This window comes from Orbicella franksi, chromosome 3 (assembly GCF_964199315.1).
Source record: "Orbicella franksi chromosome 3, jaOrbFran1.1, whole genome shotgun sequence".
Lineage (NCBI taxonomy): Eukaryota > Metazoa > Cnidaria > Anthozoa > Scleractinia > Merulinidae > Orbicella > Orbicella franksi.
The window spans coordinates 12,191,478-12,209,826 of NC_138147.1; the positions used below are offsets into that span (position 1 = coordinate 12,191,478).

The 18,349-nt window shown below is 40.5% G+C and overlaps 2 protein-coding genes across 2 annotated transcripts in view; one reads left to right on the top strand and one right to left on the bottom strand.

The window, feature by feature from the left end:
• Positions 1–18,349, bottom strand: part of LOC145481296 (uncharacterized) — a 147,681-nt gene that overhangs the window by 66,684 nt on the left and 62,648 nt on the right. The window lies entirely within an intron of this gene.
• Positions 2,562–18,285, top strand: LOC145481307 (von Willebrand factor A domain-containing protein 7-like). Its single transcript, XM_081459770.1, has 9 exons — positions 2,562–4,275; positions 6,914–7,071; positions 10,984–11,088; positions 12,247–12,864; positions 13,249–13,473; positions 13,726–14,294; positions 15,343–15,520; positions 15,941–16,551; positions 17,451–18,285. The coding sequence occupies exons 1-9, from the start codon at positions 3,419–3,421 to the stop codon at positions 17,916–17,918; spliced, it is 3,789 nt and encodes a 1,262-aa protein (XP_081315896.1). The 5' UTR covers positions 2,562–3,418; the 3' UTR covers positions 17,919–18,285.

Consider the following 18,349-nt stretch of genomic DNA (forward strand, 5'->3'; position numbering starts at 1 on the left):
GAGGATTCCCAGGAGATGGTGTGGCCAGAGTGTAAACAATGTTCCGCTAAAGCTGACTTGTGCGAGAGTTTGTTTACAACCGCTTTTTGATGTTCTTTGAGCCGGATGGAAAATGTTCGTTTCGTTTCTCCGATGTAGCTTTTGTCACAACCTTGACAGGGAATTGAATAAATTGCGCCACGAGTTTGATCTTTCGCGACTGGGTCTTTTGGTTTGGGAAATAAATTGCCGATGGTATGGTGTGGTTTTAAAGCAACTTTGATATTGCAATTGCTTAGGATTCGCTTAATCGGTTCTGTAGTGCCCTTGACATACGGTAAAATGCAGAAACCTTTTTTGTCATCCGGTGGAGTTGCAGGCGTTTGTTGAGAAGGCCGTTCCGGTTTACTTGCATGAATAACAAAGCGTTTCGGGTAGCCCAGGGGCACCCAACGACCGTTTTCTCTCAAATGCTTTTAAACGCTGTTTTAGGCTATCTGGAGTACTTTTAAAGCTCTGTGTGTTAATTTTAGGTTGCGCTAAAAAAATTAATCTGTTCAGTTATTCTAGCGGAACTTGAGTATTCTCGAATTTATTAGGGCTTTTTTGTCCATTCCCCTAAAACCTTAGGTCTTATCGCCTTTCCGAAAATGATAGCTGACCTTTTTTCGGTACCCAAAACGACATTTTTTACAATTCGAAAACAACAGACATTAAATTTCTCATATCACGAAAGTTCGAGGTGACAATTCTCTTCAGAAAATCAGAGGGGATTAAAGGCCTTCCGAACAGATAATTTACCGAAACGATTCGTTGGGTGCCCCTGGTAGCCATTCGTCCTGAGTGCCGCGATCACATGTTTCATTTCCTTTGATTGTTGGTCAACAGAAGACGGGATAGCTTTTGGACGATCAGTCAGAGACTTGACCACAGCCCTTTTGTGAGCAGCCGGATGGTGAGAGTCAAACGAGAGATATCTTTCTGTGTGTGTCGGTTTGCGATAGACTTTAGTGGAGAGTTGGCCATCATCTTGTCGACAGACAGTGACGTCAAGAAAGGATATTTTCCGTTCTGTTTCCCTTTCAACCGTAAATTGGATCGACGGCTCGATATTGTTCAAATGACTGTAAGGCTAGCACCAGGTTGGATTTAACAGCGGCACACACATCATCTACATATCGTTTCCAAAAACACGGTTGGGACGGAGAGGTGGATAGTGCTCGTTTTTCAAGGTCTTCCATGACCAGGTTTGCCATAACAGCTGACACTGGAGAGCCCATGGCGGTACCAAAGATCTGTTGGTAGTGATTGTTGTTATACTTGAAATTTGTTGTCGACAAACAGAAATCCAACAGGTCAACAATGTCATCGGCAGGAATGGTGGTTCTATCCTGCAAGGTGTCATCATTGGAAAGCAAATCTTTACTGAGCAACTTGAATAGCGAGTTCCACAGGAATAGATGTGAACAAAGAGACAACGTCAAAGGAAACCAGCTCTTCATCTTCTTTGAGTGCGACATTCCTCATCTGTTCACAAAATTCCACAGTGTTCTTGACCGTGAAATCTGTCTTGCCCATCATAGGACTCAGGATCTGCGCCAAATGTTTCGATAACATGTAAGTCGGAGAGTCTATGAACGAAACAATAGGCTTTTACAAAAAGAATTTTTACTAACATTTTTACATTTTTAAACCAGAGTGACGTTTTTCAATTATGAATCAACCACCTGGTTACAGGACCATTTTTAAAAACAAATGGCTGTTCTCGGCAAGTAAGCGTTTACCATCATCAGTTACAGGCTAATGCTAACTTGCTAGACAGAGAATCGTGGAAATCTGCTCTCATTTTACTTTTTTATTTAGCTCTAATCACTTTAACAGGAAATGTTAGGTAATGATTGCTGGAGGAGGGTTTCCCTTGATAGTACTTGTAAATTCTCTTCGAACAATGAGAAAGGGCAAAATACATTACATGCTTTTTCCAAGTATGATTAATATCCAAGTTCTCCTCACAGTATCGACACACTGTCAAGTAGCAGGCGATGAGAATAATGAAGATCATCAACTACATGATTGGATATTGTATTGATGGACCACCGAATTCTCGGCACTAGCATCAAAGGAATATAAGGTAATCAGTATGGAGAATTTCTGTTTCGATCCAGGGACTGAAAGGGCCTATGTAATAAAGCATTACTACGCACAAGTTCGGGAGTCTTATCACATCAGAGCACACAACGCTGTATCGACATTGTATAAACGATACAATTACGTTTTTTTTTTTTTCACTCTCTTTATTGTTATAAACGATTTATCTTGATATCATTATTATCTATACGTGTAGACACAGAACCAATGGCGGCCTGTGTTAACGACGAGCAAATTTAACTCGGTAGATCACAGATGACGTCTAAATGTGGTAAGAACAGAGAAATGGTGCGCGAACCGTTAGGCGAGTGAGGCACTGATGTTCTTTTACCACATGACGTCGTCTGTGGCGTCCTCTGAAAAGACGCAGGGCAACATGGAATCTATTTGTTTTATATAAAAATGACAATAATAATAATAATAATAATAATAAAAAAGAAAAAAAATGGTGATGACTTCGTCTACACGCCCGTCCTCCTATAGATCCTAAGTACAAACCAATCGAAATGCGAGAATAATTCGACATGTAACATGAATATAAATTGACTAGCGAGGTAACTCTTTGCCCAACCGTTTCTCTCGCTCTTAACAAACTCCTTCCCCAGTTCGCAATTTTTCTTGCGCATTCGAAGTTGTTCGATCTCCGCACGAAACCAAAGTATGGAAATGTTATGTCTGAAGCATTTTGGCGAGATTCTACGGAAACAATTGGGAGATGGCGGAATGTTTACTGACGCTTCAGTATTGACATTAATAAGTGCATTGGTTATTAATCGTTTAGAAGGACTAGCATGTAATCTTATTCTGCTGTACACTCTACTCCAGGGACGGGGGGTACTCCCTTATAAATGGGCTACACAGGTATGTGACGCCCCAAAGGGCACGGTTTTGGTCTGAAGAAGGGTATAGATTTTGACCGTTTTGGTCTAAAATAGGGTATTTTTCTCACTGTTGCTTGGCATTGCGTACTTTGTTTACTAGGAACTATTTTTTCCGCATCAACATTGGCAAAGTTGTAGCCCTACTCAAATGTTTAGGCAAATGGAAGCCAATTCTGGTAAGCTGTGGTCATATATTAGAGCTGCGCACTAATATAAATGGTCTGAAATGGGTTTCGCTCAGGTCTGAAATAGGATATGGAAAATCATAGATTTTGGTCTGAAATAGGGTTCAGGTTTCAAGGTCCGGGCCGCACACCCCTACCAAAAACGTTGAGGAGTACACCCCCGGGCACTTTACACACAAAATACCTTTAAGTATCCACAGTCAACACAGTCGGTACTCAGGAGACATGAAGTCTTCATTTCGTTCAGTGTTCCTTCTTTTGGTGGCTTACCTATCCCTTGCTGCCAAAGCATTTCTTCCCAGAATTAACTTGGCATCGGGGGAATCGGAAACGAAAGATCATACATTAATCACAAGACACGGACTGCTGAAGACAACAATACACTTCTTCTGGGACAATCCGCAGTATCTCAAGAATGAGGAATTGACCGACTTTCTTTATGATGTCTTACGTGAATTGTCAGAGAAGCCAAACGCGGCCAAAACTACCATTGACACTATCTCTTCGCAGATCAAATTCATCAACGCCATCAACGAGATTCATAGCGCCAACGCGGAAATGGACTCCTCTCCATCGAATAGTACCGCTGCTGTCCATTTTGACGGCGAGCAGTTCTTGCAGGGATCTCAGCGGCTCATTAGACTGCGCCAAGAGCTAATAACATTGCTTTTAAAAGGCGATAAATTACAACATGCAAGGAACTTGGCTGGGAAAGCCTTACACACACTGCAGGATTTTTACAGCCGCTCCAACTGGATAGAACTCGGCAATACATTGCCGTTTAATGCTCTGGGACAACCCGGAAGTGTTATTTCACGGGAAATTATCATTACAGGCAGAACAGAACGAACTTGTAGAGACTGTCTTTCAGAGGAAGAATCCAATCTGTCCCCTGATATATGTGCAAATAACTTGGTCACGGGGAAACTCACCAGCGGATATCGTTCAGGACAAGACATCAAGAAACCGGTAGACGTTGGAAAATGTAGTCATGGCGGCCAAACGGACGACAGTCACCTAAAGCCAGCTACCGGTGGAATTAACAAAGATTCCTTCTCCAAGCGTGAGCCACCGCGTGCCAGGTAAAGCATAGAAAGAAAAACATGATAACTTCTTTGGCATCCGAAATCTTTACCAGTTTCTACATCACATAAAGCACAATAAAGGATAGCTTTACGCCTGATAAAAATATCCTGAATGAACTACCTCGTTTGCTTTAGGGGCAATTCCTTTAATTTCAGAAGGAAATCGTAGACCACAGAAAAATTACACAATATGTGACGTTTAGACAGTTACTGTGAGTTCATTAGGTACTCGTTGTAAAAAGATACTAAAGTGAAGCAGTGAGTTCAAAGTTTTCACAGGAAATAAGTATTGCATTGCATGCCTTTGTAATAGGCCATTGTCCTATAAGCTCTTATGTAGACCTTTCACACTATTTTTGGCGCCTCCGGTTTAGGTTTGATAATCCATCTGTAAACCGTAGTCACACAAACACCGCTTACGCCAACGCTATTTACAATAACTGCTATGTTATAAATTTCTTGCGCGAAACCAGAATCACGTCACAGAGACATGATAAACTCGAAGGGTCTTTCAACATAGTCGAGGCCGTTAGTCCGTAGCGCCGTAGCTAGACTTACATAACACAAAGCAAGTCTTGCAAGGGCCGAAGGGGCGGGCCTCTACAGGTCTGTGGGGATATGCCATGCCTCGGTCAAAAATGAAAATTCGTGGGGCAGTTAAGCACCCCAAGAAAATTTCCAAAAATCGAACGCATTGGAACGGTTTTGTAACCCTTTGGTAGTAATTTTCTGCCTCAAAATGGACATTGAATGAACAAAATGCGCGAGAAATAATTATTTCACTGTGAGAGCGTAACATTAACTTTTTTGTGCGTGCGGCTTGAGAGCTCTGAAGATGACACACTTTTATTGCTCACAACCTATTAGGCCGTGCGTGTGTTAAGTTGATGGATTTGCCGTTTACCGGCGTCCCTTTGTACACACCCTCCTTCTCAATGATGGCTCGAATGGAGCCACTCTAGTCTTTTCAAAGGTAAATATTAATATGCTTGGAGCTTGTTAAACAAATTAATATTTGTGTCCGAACTACTTGTGTTTGTTGAATCATATGCGTACGAGGACGGAAATTCTATAAGTTTTGCTTTACGTGCACTTTTAGAGGCCTTGGTATTGCTATTTATGAACTCAGCCTTCGAAATTCTTTACAACATTTAAATAATTTTTGTGAACATTTGCCTAAAATATTATTTGTCTTTTCCCTTTAGTTCACTCACTACACCTGGGTTAGCATTCAACATGACGCAAAGGGAAACATTTGAAAGTTATCTGGAATTAGTTTTTCAACTAACGATACTTTAAAATGTCGGGATAAAATCTATAGATAGACGAGGCAAGTGTCTCGTCTTGCCTTTTGCAAGCACGGGCCAAAACTGTTCTGCTCAAACTCTGGAAAGCGACAGAAAACGTATAGATGCAATCAGAAACGAATTGAAACTCTGTACTTGACAGAATTTTGACCTCGACAGTCTCGCACCACTTTTGAGAGATTTTTTGAGCAGTCCGCCATCTTGAATTTTGCATGAGGTTTTATTCACTGCAATACACCTAAGAATACGCACTGGAATAACCAAGATTTTTTAGTTTATGGTTTCACTTTCGTTTGTTCTTGAACATACCTTACTGTGGTTGTGTGTTGCACACTAATATGGACAGTTTAGACAGAGGAGATTCTATCGCCATGAAGGCCCGAATCATTTTGGAAGAAAACGCAAACATAAAGGTGTTTCGTAACCACTAAGCCCAGACAACCGATAACGAAATATTGATGGTTTAAACTTCTCTCTGATTGGTAGAAAGAAACCAAACATTACAGATATGTGAAGATATGATTGATTATCGCAGTTACACACGCAACTTTTAAAGCAGTTGTGAAATTAAAGCCTGAAAAAAATATAGGCCTAGAGATTCGAACCCATGACCCCTGCGATACCGGTGCAGTGCTCTACCAACTGAGCTTTCAAGCCAACTGGGAGCTGGTCACATTGTGAGTTCGCAACATACCCGTAGATGGTGAAGAATACAATGGTAAATATATGAAAGACCATATCTTTCTCCGTAGATCTTGTACTGACGTGCTCTGTAATTTTCCCATGCCTCATTACACAAGTTTCAGGTTGCTCCAAGACTCACCCTACATGTCAACCGTTTCATTGTAATCTTGCCCACGTACTGTTTTGCCGTCTTATTTTATTGTTTTTAGCATTCTTTTTGTATCTTTCCAAAGTTGCAGTGGAGAGGTTCTCAATGGTGTTGTTTAAATCTCAGTTATGATTAAAACTTTGGTGATTTCTCTCAGCTACCATTTAAAAATTGAGCTCACTTCTTAGCTATCGGTGAATTTTGGAGATGTTGGATCTCAGTAATCAGTTTAGAAAGGCCTCATTTCTCATTGGACAGTTCGAATTTTGACCAATTCTGTGCTATCAGTCAAACCCCATCCACACCCTCAAAGGACAATGTGGTAGGTGCAAGAGGTTTATTTCGTTGAATGAACGGTCTTTTCGGGTGTTAAAACCATGCTAATTAACCAATCATTGCCCCTAAAAGCACGACCTTTAACTTGCACCATAGTACATAGGATTTGTGCAGTGAGTCAGCAATATAGGAATCTTATTCTTTCCCGTCTTTACTACAGCCTCCATAAAATTGCCGCTGACATAGCCATCGAAGCTACCAGTGTCTTTCTAGGTGACATTCGTTCAGCAGTTGGCGACGACATCTTCGCCAAATTTCTGAACCTGAAGTCTGAGAAGAGCATGGCTTTGGTGATAGATATATCAGGCAGCATGACTGGTGAGCCGTTATGTCGTTCAGTGATGTTTGTTTATCCGTTGGACACTCAGATTTTGTACTCAATATTTTTCCTCATTTCTTTCATAATTAATCGTATTTTAGAGTGTCCTCTATTTTATTATTATTATTATTATTACTATATTATTATTATTATTGAAGATATAGTTATTTTTGATAATAGCTGTGAACTGAATACTGGTCTAAAATAATTATAAGGGAGAATAAGGGGCTACGAGTTGACGATCTTAGCTCTACTTGCTCTTAATAGCAGCTAATAGCTAATACGAGTTGACTGACGTGAGTGCGTTTTGTTGTGAAGAAATGTGTGCAAAAATGTGAGTAGTAATTGGACAGTGGTTTGTCTCAATAGTTTTCAAAGTAACACACACAGAAAACTTTTACCTTGAAAACAAAACGGAAGAAAACAACAACAAAGCCTTAACTCATAAAGGTTTGTTGATCATGCTAAAGACCTAATCGACTAAAGAATAAAACCTCAGTGAGGGGTGTCAAGATTTGACCAAATTTTGGATCCAAAAACGTCCTGCTAATTAGTCCAAACTCTGACCTGAGAGAGATCCAGTGGATCAGAAAATATCTTAAGCCAGAAAAGTCATTTTTATCAGTAGAAAATAGGAAAACTCCTATCCATTTGTATTCATTGTATATTTGTTAAAGCAACTAACTCAGTTGTTTCACATTAAAGTGTGAGCGCTGGTTTATGCTTGTTGCATGTGAACCCGGGAGGAGGGATGTATTCCCCAAAGCTTTTGGAAGGGGTGTACAGCCCGAACCTTGAAACCCTTACCCTATTTCAGACCAAAATCTGTGATTTTCCATACGCTATTTCAAATCTGAGCCAAAAATCAATACCCCATTTCAAATCTCTAAAATTAGTACACGGCTCTAATATATGACTGCAGCTAACCAGAGATGGCTTCCATTTGCGTAAGCATTTGAGAAGGGCAACAAATTTACAAATGTTGATGCGGAATATATTAGTTCCATGTGAACTAAATACCCATGCCAAGCCAGAGTGAGAAATATACTACTTCAGACCATAACGGTCAAAATCTATGCCTATTTTCAGACCAAACAGCTCAAAAACCATACCCTTTGGGGCCGCACATACCTATGTAGCCCATATAAAAGAGTACCCGTCCGTGTTGCGAACCTCCCAAAAAGCCCTTATTATTCATTTCGATTTCAAAAACGTTACGATAGTTACGAACTCCCAAATAGTCATCAGAACGCAAATTTAAATTCCGAAAACGCCTCAGCTACTCCGCGTCACCATTATAGCTGAGCTAAATTACCCAATACAATGTAGGGTGATTTTAAACTTTGGTGTACTATATTTCGGCTAGCCAAATATGGTACACTGAGTTTTAATTATAAAATCATTTTACGCTGTATCTGTCTCCACTTATATAATCTTCACTTTCCATCTTAAGATGATTAGATTACTGTTGATCCAACGTATGCCAGCAGGGTCATCGTTCGCGGTTTCGTACTTAAGAGCAGCTTCGCCTAAATATCAACTAGACTTGGAAATAGCGAAAAAATCGAATTTCTTCAAACTCGCCCAGAATGAAGCCCTACGGGTACTAGTTACAAAAATATTGTTTTAAGTTCGATAAATCAAAAAAAAAAATTTTTCCGCAATTTTTTCGTTTCGATGCCCCAAATCGACCAAAATCCATCGAAAATGAGCGGCATATTCAGAGGCTCGTAAACTCAAAAGTAAAAATCTTCATTACAAACTGATTGCACGTCGTATTTGTACTTCCTTTCTTGTCTATTTAGAGCTAAATAGATTGTGATTTGATTAGAACAAAAATATTTGATGAATTTCCTAAATTAACGACCCAAGACAGCTTTACAAGAGGTCTACATTTAGCCTATTTTCAAATGCTAAAAAGGCGTTCTAGTACACGGCTTTTCCCAAAACGCCTAGTTTGGTCTGAAAGGGCATTGTTTCTTCTTCAAATTAGTGAAATAAAATTTTTGGATAAATAAAATCGCAAGCGCTGAGATAGCGACCTAAATGCAGCACTTCTTCCTGAAAACGTGACCTTTGACCCAAGTTTAACGAAACCGATTACTGCAAGAAAACCCGGGAGAAAAGCAAACGCTTCGTTATTTTGGAACAATTTCTAGTGATATCTTTTCGAAACCATGATTGCAAGAAACTATTTCCAGATATTAAATCTTACAGGGTGAAGGAAGGAGCTAAAGGGCGCATTTTGACACAATGACTTTGTTTGCTGAGAATTGAATTGAAGTCAGTTCCAGTGAAATTTGCAAACTTGAAGTATGTTAGCCGATACTTACCTGAATATTTATATTTATAGAAGAGTCGTCTTCTTGGATTAACTTTCAAAAGAAGCTGGACCCAGATTTGGAAACCTCTAAAAGAAGAAGTGTTTAATGTTCCGTGACCTGCCCGCTGCTATAAATTCCATGCACATGCCAACCGCATGTTTGTCGTAAAACCAACTGAACTCCACTGACCGTTTCCATGGGCAACTCCAAAACAAACAATCGATCCCAAAAATGTAAAGTGAAATTGTCTGTCTTCATGAACAGTTAGAAGCTAGAGTCGAGTTCCATTACCTTTTAAAAGTGCTTGATTTTACTTTGTTCACTCAGTAGTTACTGTCACGTTCGAATGCTGCGTAGTATCGGTCACGCCAAAACACTGCAGACCGTACAGACTGAGTAAGTTTCCCATACGAAGTCTCGTACGCGTTTGTCTATTGAATCAAAAGTCAAATACTGCACTTGTGCAGCCTGTGGATAAATAACAAACTTTCAGATATATTTAACACTATTTTGTAACTAGACCCAAAAAAGGAGTCACAATGAAAAGCCCAAACAAGTGTCTGCAGTCTGCACGGTCTGCACTGTTTTGGCGTGACCGATTCGCGGTATTCGAATGTGAGAGTAGTGAACAAAGTCGACGCACACAAATAATGGAACTCTAGCTTCTAACTGTTCATGAAGCAAATATCTCAGCAAACAAAGTTATTGTGTCAAAATGCGCCCTTTAGCTCCTTCTTTGACCATGTAAGATTTCATATCTGGAAATAGTTTCTTGCAATCATGGTTTCGGAGAGATATCACTAGAAATTGCTCCAAAATAACGAAGCGTTTGCTTTTCTCCCGGGTTTTCTTGCAATAATCGGTTTCATTACACTTGGGTCAAAGGTCACGTTTTCAGGAAGAAGTGCTGCATTTAGGTCGCCATCTCAGCGCTCGCGATTTTATTTACCCAAAAATTTTATTTCACTAATTTGAAGAAGAAACAATGCCCTTTCAGACCAAACTAGGCGTTTTGGGAAAAGCCGTGTACCAGAACGCCTTTTTAGCATTTGAAAATAGGCTAAATGTAGACCTCTTGTAAAGCTGTCTTGGGTCGTTAATTTAGAAAATTCATCAAATATTTTTGTTCTAATCAAATCACAATCTATTTAGCTCTATATAGACAAGAAAGGAAGTACAAATACGACGTGAAATCAGTTTGTAATGAAAATTTTAATTTTTGAGTTTACGAGCCTCTGAATATGCCGCTCATTTTCGACGGATTTTGGTCGATTTGGGGCATCGAAACGAAAAAATTGCGGAAAAATTTTTTTTTGATTTATCGAACTTAAAACAATATTTTTGTAACTAGTACCCGTAGGGCTTCATTCTGGGCGAGTTTGAAGAAATTCGATTTTTTCGCTATTTCCAAGTCTAGTTGATATTTAGACGAAGCTGCTCTTAATCATTTTACTATTATAGTTGGCTATGTCAACACCCCCTCCCCTCCTGGGATCAGAGTTAAAATGATCCCGGAAAGATCCCTTCACCCATTGCTTCTACTATAGCATAATAAGGTAAATTTCTTCCCATCTGTTTTGGCATTAGATGAACTCAATGACGTGAAGAACTTGTCCATCAGCTTTGTTCGTAAAACTTTGAGGAAGAAAGAAGCCACCTTCACTTACATCCTTTCGCCGTTTAGCGATCCAAGTAGGTATCAGGTAGTAAACAAGTTGTCTTGCCCTATTGGCAATGACAACTGCTGAAAAAATCATTTTGAACGAGGGTATTGTTCGATCGTGGATGCTTGTATTACAAATAACTTGAATATCCCGGTTCAAGTTGTCTTGCCTTCTCCAAAATTAACTATATCAACAAAACGAGTAACGCTTTCAAACGGAAAGTACGCACTTGTTAGCAAATACATAATTTAACCACGGGGGAATCTTCGCTGAATGTGAGAAAAATCATGGCTTTCTGTAGCTCAACGATGAAGTCAAGGACTACTGCAAGAACTGCAAGGCTGAGACAACAATATTTCGGCTGGCCAGACCAGCCTTCCTCAGGTTTAGATGTTACTAAATTATAAAAATGAAAATACAATATTAAATAATGGTGGATGTCGTAACACCGTGATTTCCAAACTAAAAGGAGTGGATGAAATGACGTATACAAGATGACGCCATGAAAACAAAACAAAATAAATAAAGTAAAGATAAAACCAGTCTACAAAGGTTATAAGTTTTTGTCACCTTTTTCATTTTTCCTTCCCAAAAGCCTTTGCGAACTTGATCGCTTCACCAGAAATAAATAAATGACGACTGGTTGCGAGTCTGATTAATAGTAGTTTTTTTGCTCGCGCGAGAATGTGACACGTAACGAATCTGTTACAGTTGTTACAGTAACAATGGAAACACTCTGTAACCCCTCCCACCCAACAGATTGTCCTTTTACCTCCTAGAATCTGGGTGCCACGGGACCAGCCGCATCCAGGGTCAGTTTCAAGGAGATAGGATCATGAAGATGAGGTTATGAAAGACCCTGCTGAGAAACTGGAATACGTATCTCCGTTTAGCCTCCTACGCAGATTCTGTTTGGACTCTTCACGCAATTTTTCTCTCCAACGAGGACTCGGTAATATTGCGTGGCGAGCCCAAAGAGTTTCTGGGTAGCAGGCTACTCGGAGTGCGGAACAGCAGAAAAATTTCCAGCGAAAATTAAAATCTGACAACTTTAAAAAGGGCTTCAGAGGCATATTGTTCCCTTGGGTACCCCTACAAAAACGTTCTTGTCATTTGGCAGAACCCCAGTATAACGCCTTTGTACTAAACAACGTTATGTCGTGCTTTTTTTTCTCGTTTACTTAAGACGTGGGACCTGTAACAGTGACTAGCGACGCAGAAGAAGCAATCAAAGCAATTAACAATTTAACCATTAAGGGTGGAGGGGATTGCCCAGAGCTAGGCATGACGGGTCTTTACCAGGCTCTACTCCACTGCTTACCCGAGAGCATTATCTATTACTTCTCCGATGCTGACGTAAAAGACGAGTGGAGAAAAATTGAAGTCGACTCGCTAGCCAAGGAAAAGAAAGTCAAGATCAACTTCATTCTGACTGGTCAATGTAGCCGTCGACGCAGACGCGATTTGTTGCAAAGCCGCACCCAGCGTTCATCAGTGGCTCACCGGGCTAGGAGAACTGCCCAAGGTCAAGCGTTGTACCAGGACCTCGCTACCCAAACAGGAGGACAAGTACTGGAAACTAGTAAGGCTGCAGTAGCTGATGTTGTCAAGGTTATCGATCCTGTAGGTTTCTCAAACTCCTCTGCAGATTTGAAAGAAGTTGGATTGCTAAACGTTGAGGAATTTCGAGAGCAGTACTTTAGTGGTGACATATACTTTGTAAATGTCGACAACACGCTGGAGAGTTTGGTCCTCATACTCACGGCAGCAAGTTCACTTGGATTGCAGATCACGAGCGTTCAAGGTAAGCGAAATGGATAACGCCATCGTTTTGTTTGCATGAAGTCGAGTTAGTAAATAAAATTGCTTAGTTTGTTGAAAGCCGAACAAATGATATGTAATTCTTGGTAACTGATATGAACCCATCAGGAAGTAGGCATAATAACTGAAATTGAGGATTGAAAACTTGGAGATGGAACCTTGCTACCATTCCCCCTCCAAGGAATCCGTTCTCAGGGGGCATTCCCTAGAACACAAGGTAGACCATGTCATCTTGGTTTGATTTGAAAACAACAACAACAATAACAACAACAACAACAACAACAACCAAAAACAAAATGATTCTTTTTATATACTGTGTCCTATAGTTCATATAACATCTAAGAATGGTACATTGATTCCTTCGAAGGAAGCTCAAACATGCACGAAAACGTAATAAGCAGTTCCAGTAAACTTCTCATAAAAGAAGTTACTAACTTGGTCAGCGGCTCCCTGAAACTGACAGTTTCTTGTAATGGTCCGTACACTCTACAAGTTACTGGGTCCAGTCCTATCGACTTTACGTACCAACTTTTGGACGTGGAGGACATGGAACGAGGGACAACAAGGCGGGTTGTTGGAAATCCCTTGAGAGGTAAAGTAATGTGTTGACAAGTTTATGACTCTATTTCCCTTACAGCAAATAATGCTTCGTGTTGTCATTATTGTCCACCATCGTAGAAGGAATCTACAATAAATCAATGGATGAAGATAATAACAGTGAAGGAGAGAATGAACGAAAAAATGAACGAATGAACGAATCTGAAAACAAGGGAAAAATGTAGCAAAACAAATGATATGTCATCTATCTTCTTCGTGATAAGAATATTTTCCTAACTCATTGCAGGACAAATGCTGTTGCTCACGTTGAACTTCGTTGGCCAAGACATTGACGCTGTTAGCAATTTGACTCTTGTTGGTGTTGATGGAACAGATCTCGAAACCTTTAACATAACTCAAGGAGAAGGGTTTTACCAAGATTACTATTACGTCACGTTTATTCCATCTCCAGACAGATTCCGACTCAAAGTTACAGGATTTGACAAGAGTGGAGCTCGCTTTCAACGCGTTAAACCAACTTTATTCACACTTGGCGATGTAAAGCTCGATAGCCGCAACAATTCAAACGCCATCTTCCCAGGAGAAACTTTGGAGTTGGAAATCAAAGTTGAAAACTCTGGGGATACGCAGACATTATATTTCAAAGCATCGGATGATCTGAATTACTTTAAGAGCATAAGTCCGGACCGAAGCACCTTGGGAAAGAATGACACGCTTACTCTTCGGGTGACCCTGCTTGCTCCCAGTCACGCAACTTATGGCGTGACAAGCACCGTTACGGTATTCGCATCTCAGAATTCTGACCACACCCAAGTTGTTACTTTCATGGTTTTGTTTGTTACTGTTGCCTCAAAGGTACGTTATTAAACTGGAACGGGATAGAAAAAAATACGAAAGGGTGGTAATTTAAACCTCTTGCATTAAATTGTTTGACAGTAGAACTACGTAAGATTCTTAAGCAATCTTTTATGTTAAGGTGATTCCTCAGTATTGCATTGCGCATCCCTAATGCGCACGAATTTCGCGTCATCAGTGCGAGCACATGAGCACGTGCGCGTACACAACGTGAGAGATTTCCCTCTAAGCTCAACAGCGAAATAAATGCTCGTTTTCTCTTAAACGAGCTCGGTGACCCCTACTTTTTCATGCATGAATTTAAATTACACGCGGTTATTATATCCACAATATCTCGGATTGAAGAAAAGTTTAAAATTTTGCTGAAAAATATTTTGATTTTAATGCTGTAAAGAACTCGTCTTTAGGTTGTGCTGGGTATGTGCGCACGCAGAGAATTCTTAAGTTTGTAATATAATCGTAATTCCTGTTTAACTTACATGGTTTAAAATGTAAGTTCAGGGTCTATTTGTTTAACTTCTCTAATAAATTAATCCAGTAAGTGCTTTTCTTAGAATTTCTGCCAACTAAGGTTAAGTAATGGCAACCTCGTCGGTTGGAAAGGTGCTATAAAGGCCATCCATGTTGTTTAAAAACGAGCACGGTGACCCCTATTTTTTTATTGCATTTTTCTGATATACATAACATCATTACCAACTGGATTAAGTTTGAGAAATTTTTCAATGCCTGATCTTTTTAAGTAGAATCACCTTAATATAAATACAACACAACAGAAAACCATGGATGAAAAAACACGAGGTATGAATAGAAAAAAAGAGAGGGAGCGGGGAGGATTGTGGAAGAAAATCATGAAGTATAATACATTTCGTGTTCGGATTCTCCCCTCAGTCAGGTACCACTGTCAAAAAATGAAATGACTCGATCCAAACAAGGTTAAGATGCCGCGTAAGATACTGTTAAAATTGATAAACAAGTACATTTATGTGGCGAGGAAAAGAAGCCCTCTTCCTTAATTGTTCCAAATGTAATCTATGTTTATAATCAACAGGACTCAGATCTCTCTCCACCATTGTGTATCGTGACAAACCAGACTGGATCATGCGCAGGAGTGTACGGTAGACCGGAGTGCGTGTCAAGCATGTGGTTTGCACATGTCTCGTTCACTGACACCGGAGAAGGACTTTTGTCAATTACTTCACGAGAAAATCGTAATGGAACTCTCATAGGTATGTAGAAACACTTTCTGGCGGCGAGTGGAATGAAGACGAGGGGGTCTGAAGTTACCGCCTCCTGCACCTGGTTTTCGCCCCTTCCTTCGTGGATATTCTTGCTTCTTCTATTCCAAAATATTACGCAATGTGTCAATCTTTCCCTCTTTTTCACAGTTCCAGCCATCTTGGGAACCGCCTTCGGTCCGCTCTTACTCCGCCTCCCGCAGACTTCCCGTCTTTCTTCACTCTCTGCGATTCTCACCACTAGCTTTACAGCGTTTGTATCGATTCTTGTTATTTCTCGCTCTCTGACGTAGAATTTAAAGATTGTATCTGTTATAAGATAAATAGTGAGAGAACCTTTAAGTGATGACCTGAACTGTTCTCTATTGCTTGCCTCTGTTAATATTCTATCTGTTCTTGTGTTTCTTTCAGTTAGAGCTTTCAACAAAGGTGCGGTCAATACGTCAGTCCAAGCATCATTTAAATCCAACTGTTGCCATCCTAAAGTTATTTTCGTCGGTCTCGACCTCGTGGGAAACATGGGAACTTGCTCTGTACGCCTTGTCCCCGATATGGTATCTTTTGGTGCCAAACCGAATACCACAGCTGTGTCCCTGCGTAGTAGAGAAACCACCAAGGTTCCTTTTACACTCACCAACCTCGGCTCCAGAGGGTCGTTCTCGTTCCGCGTGACTAAAACGTCTTCATTCATCAGTTACGTTATTCCCTTTAGCCTTGCTCTCGATGCCAACGCCAGTGCCGCTGGTCACGTGGTTATTGCGTCACGCGGTGACACCAACCAGCTTGAGAAGTTGACCGTGACAGCCATAGCGCAGTCAGATACCGTAAATATCAAGGAGGTTATGTTATTTAATATTCAGGTGTCGGTATTGTCCGAGACACAACCTACCACGCCAGCCCTGAAAAAAATACGTCTTGAAGCTGTTGTACCTAACAATCAGCAGTCTATAAAACCAGGAGCACGTTTAGAGTTCAACTTTACAGTGACGAACTTGGCAGCTACTGAAACCTTCACTTTTAACGTAAGTTTTTTTGCGTAGGATGGTGGTTCTTCTGTGTTATCTTTATTTGCTTGGCCTCACTATAAAACTACTCATATACTTAAGTCCCGGGGGTGGGGGGGGGGGGGGGGGCTTCCATATAGCAAGGACGCGGATGCTCTTCGGAAATTTTAAAAAGAACACATAAGAGGTACCAAGTACCTGTTTTGTGGGCGTGGCTTGAAATTTTTTTTTCTCCCCTCAGAGGTACCAATTCTTACAAAACAAATTATCTTCTGTCATATGTTAGTAAGTACGTAAGTAAGTAACAACTTTATTTTTGGGCTCAATACGCTAAAAGGTAGCGTAAAGTTACGTTAAAAGGTACCTTTAGAGGCTTAACATTTTAAGAGGTACCAAAACTGCTCTTTCAACCCCTGAAAGGTACGACGAGCAGCCCCATCCTTCTTTATGGAAATCCCCCTCCCCCCACACCGCTTAAGTAGCCTAGCATGAAATTGCCGGATCAAGCCGTCATGTTGTCTAAAAATCAAACGAGTCCCCAAAACGTAGAAAAGCAATAATTGATCTTACCCAGTCTACCCAGATCCTCTCACTTCTCGGGTGGGAACATCTGGTAAAATTCGATCACTAATCTGATTGGTTCATGTAAAAGGCTCAATCCCAGTCTCGCGATGTATTTTTTAGTGCGCCAACTGGAGTCGAAAGTTCCCCCGTGTAAAGTTTGTTGAAATCAATAGCACATATCCAAAGAATGCCTCTGCCAGGGCTTTAATAATTCTGGCGTCCGTTGTTCAGGGAAGGTTTCTCAACGCATGCATGTTTATGAAATGTTTCCATTTTCGCGTCAATTTTCTCATGAAATGTTGAGTAACGTCTAAAAGCAGCCATTTAACTTTCGATTTTGTAACTTTCCTCAGGTACTCTCTAATCAATCCTCAATTACTGGCAGAGTTCAACCATCCTTAGTCTCTCTCGAAACAACACAAACCGCGCTCTGCCTACTGATCCTGACTTCTCAAGGGGACGCCTCTCGCGGCACTGTCACGCAAGTCAAAGTGACAGCAACGCCTGCGTCACATAACGCGGACAACAAGCAGTTGGGCATCTTCTCTTTGACAGTAACTACCGATCGTAAACTTCTGGTTAAGAACGATGAGTTGGAAAACAAAGACTTAGGAAAGGAAAAAAGGCTAGAAAAGTGGCAAATTAGTCTGATCATCGGTGCGGTCACTTTGTCAATCTTTCTTGTTACAGTTTTAGTGATTTGCGGAGTGAATCGTGATTCCAAGAAGCGGGGAACTGGGCGTATTAATGGCAATCACGGAGCTAGAAACCAGCTTCAGGGCGATAACTTCGATAATGTGATCGTTAATAACTACGCTTGAGACAATTGACATTTTGTTTTGTAGCGTAGAAAGGCACTCTTCCATACTTTACCAAGGCACGGTTGCACTGAGAACTCGTTTTATCACACAGATGTGTCGTGATCCTTGGAACTAGCTAGCACTAAAGGAGTATATGGTATCTAGTATGGAGAATTTCTGTTTCAACCGGAAGGGCCTATGTAATAAAGCTTTACTACTTACGAGTTCGGGAGTCATATGACCGCAGAGCAAAGAACGAACGCTCTATCTACTGAACAATGACAACAACGAGTAATAATAGAGCTGTAACTAGAATAGGAGATATTTTATAAAAGTATAGTAATAAGCACTCTCTGGTTAAAAAGATTAAAACATAAGCTTTCGGCTATCAGTGTATGGCTTTCGTTAAAGGCTGTAGACTGATAGTCGAAAGCTTATCTTTTAATCTTTTA

Excerpts from the sequence above, each read along its gene's own strand:
- LOC145481307 (XM_081459770.1), top strand. The coding sequence starts at position 3,419 with ATGAAGTCTTCATTTCGTTCAGTGTTCCTTCTTTTGGTGGCTTACCTA. Across the intron at positions 12,865-13,248 it reads GCAGATCACGAGCGTTCAAG|GAAGCTCAAACATGCACGAA; the intron begins GTAAGCGAAATG and ends ATTCCTTCGAAG. Across the intron at positions 13,474-13,725 it reads TGTTGGAAATCCCTTGAGAG|GACAAATGCTGTTGCTCACG; the intron begins GTAAAGTAATGT and ends AACTCATTGCAG.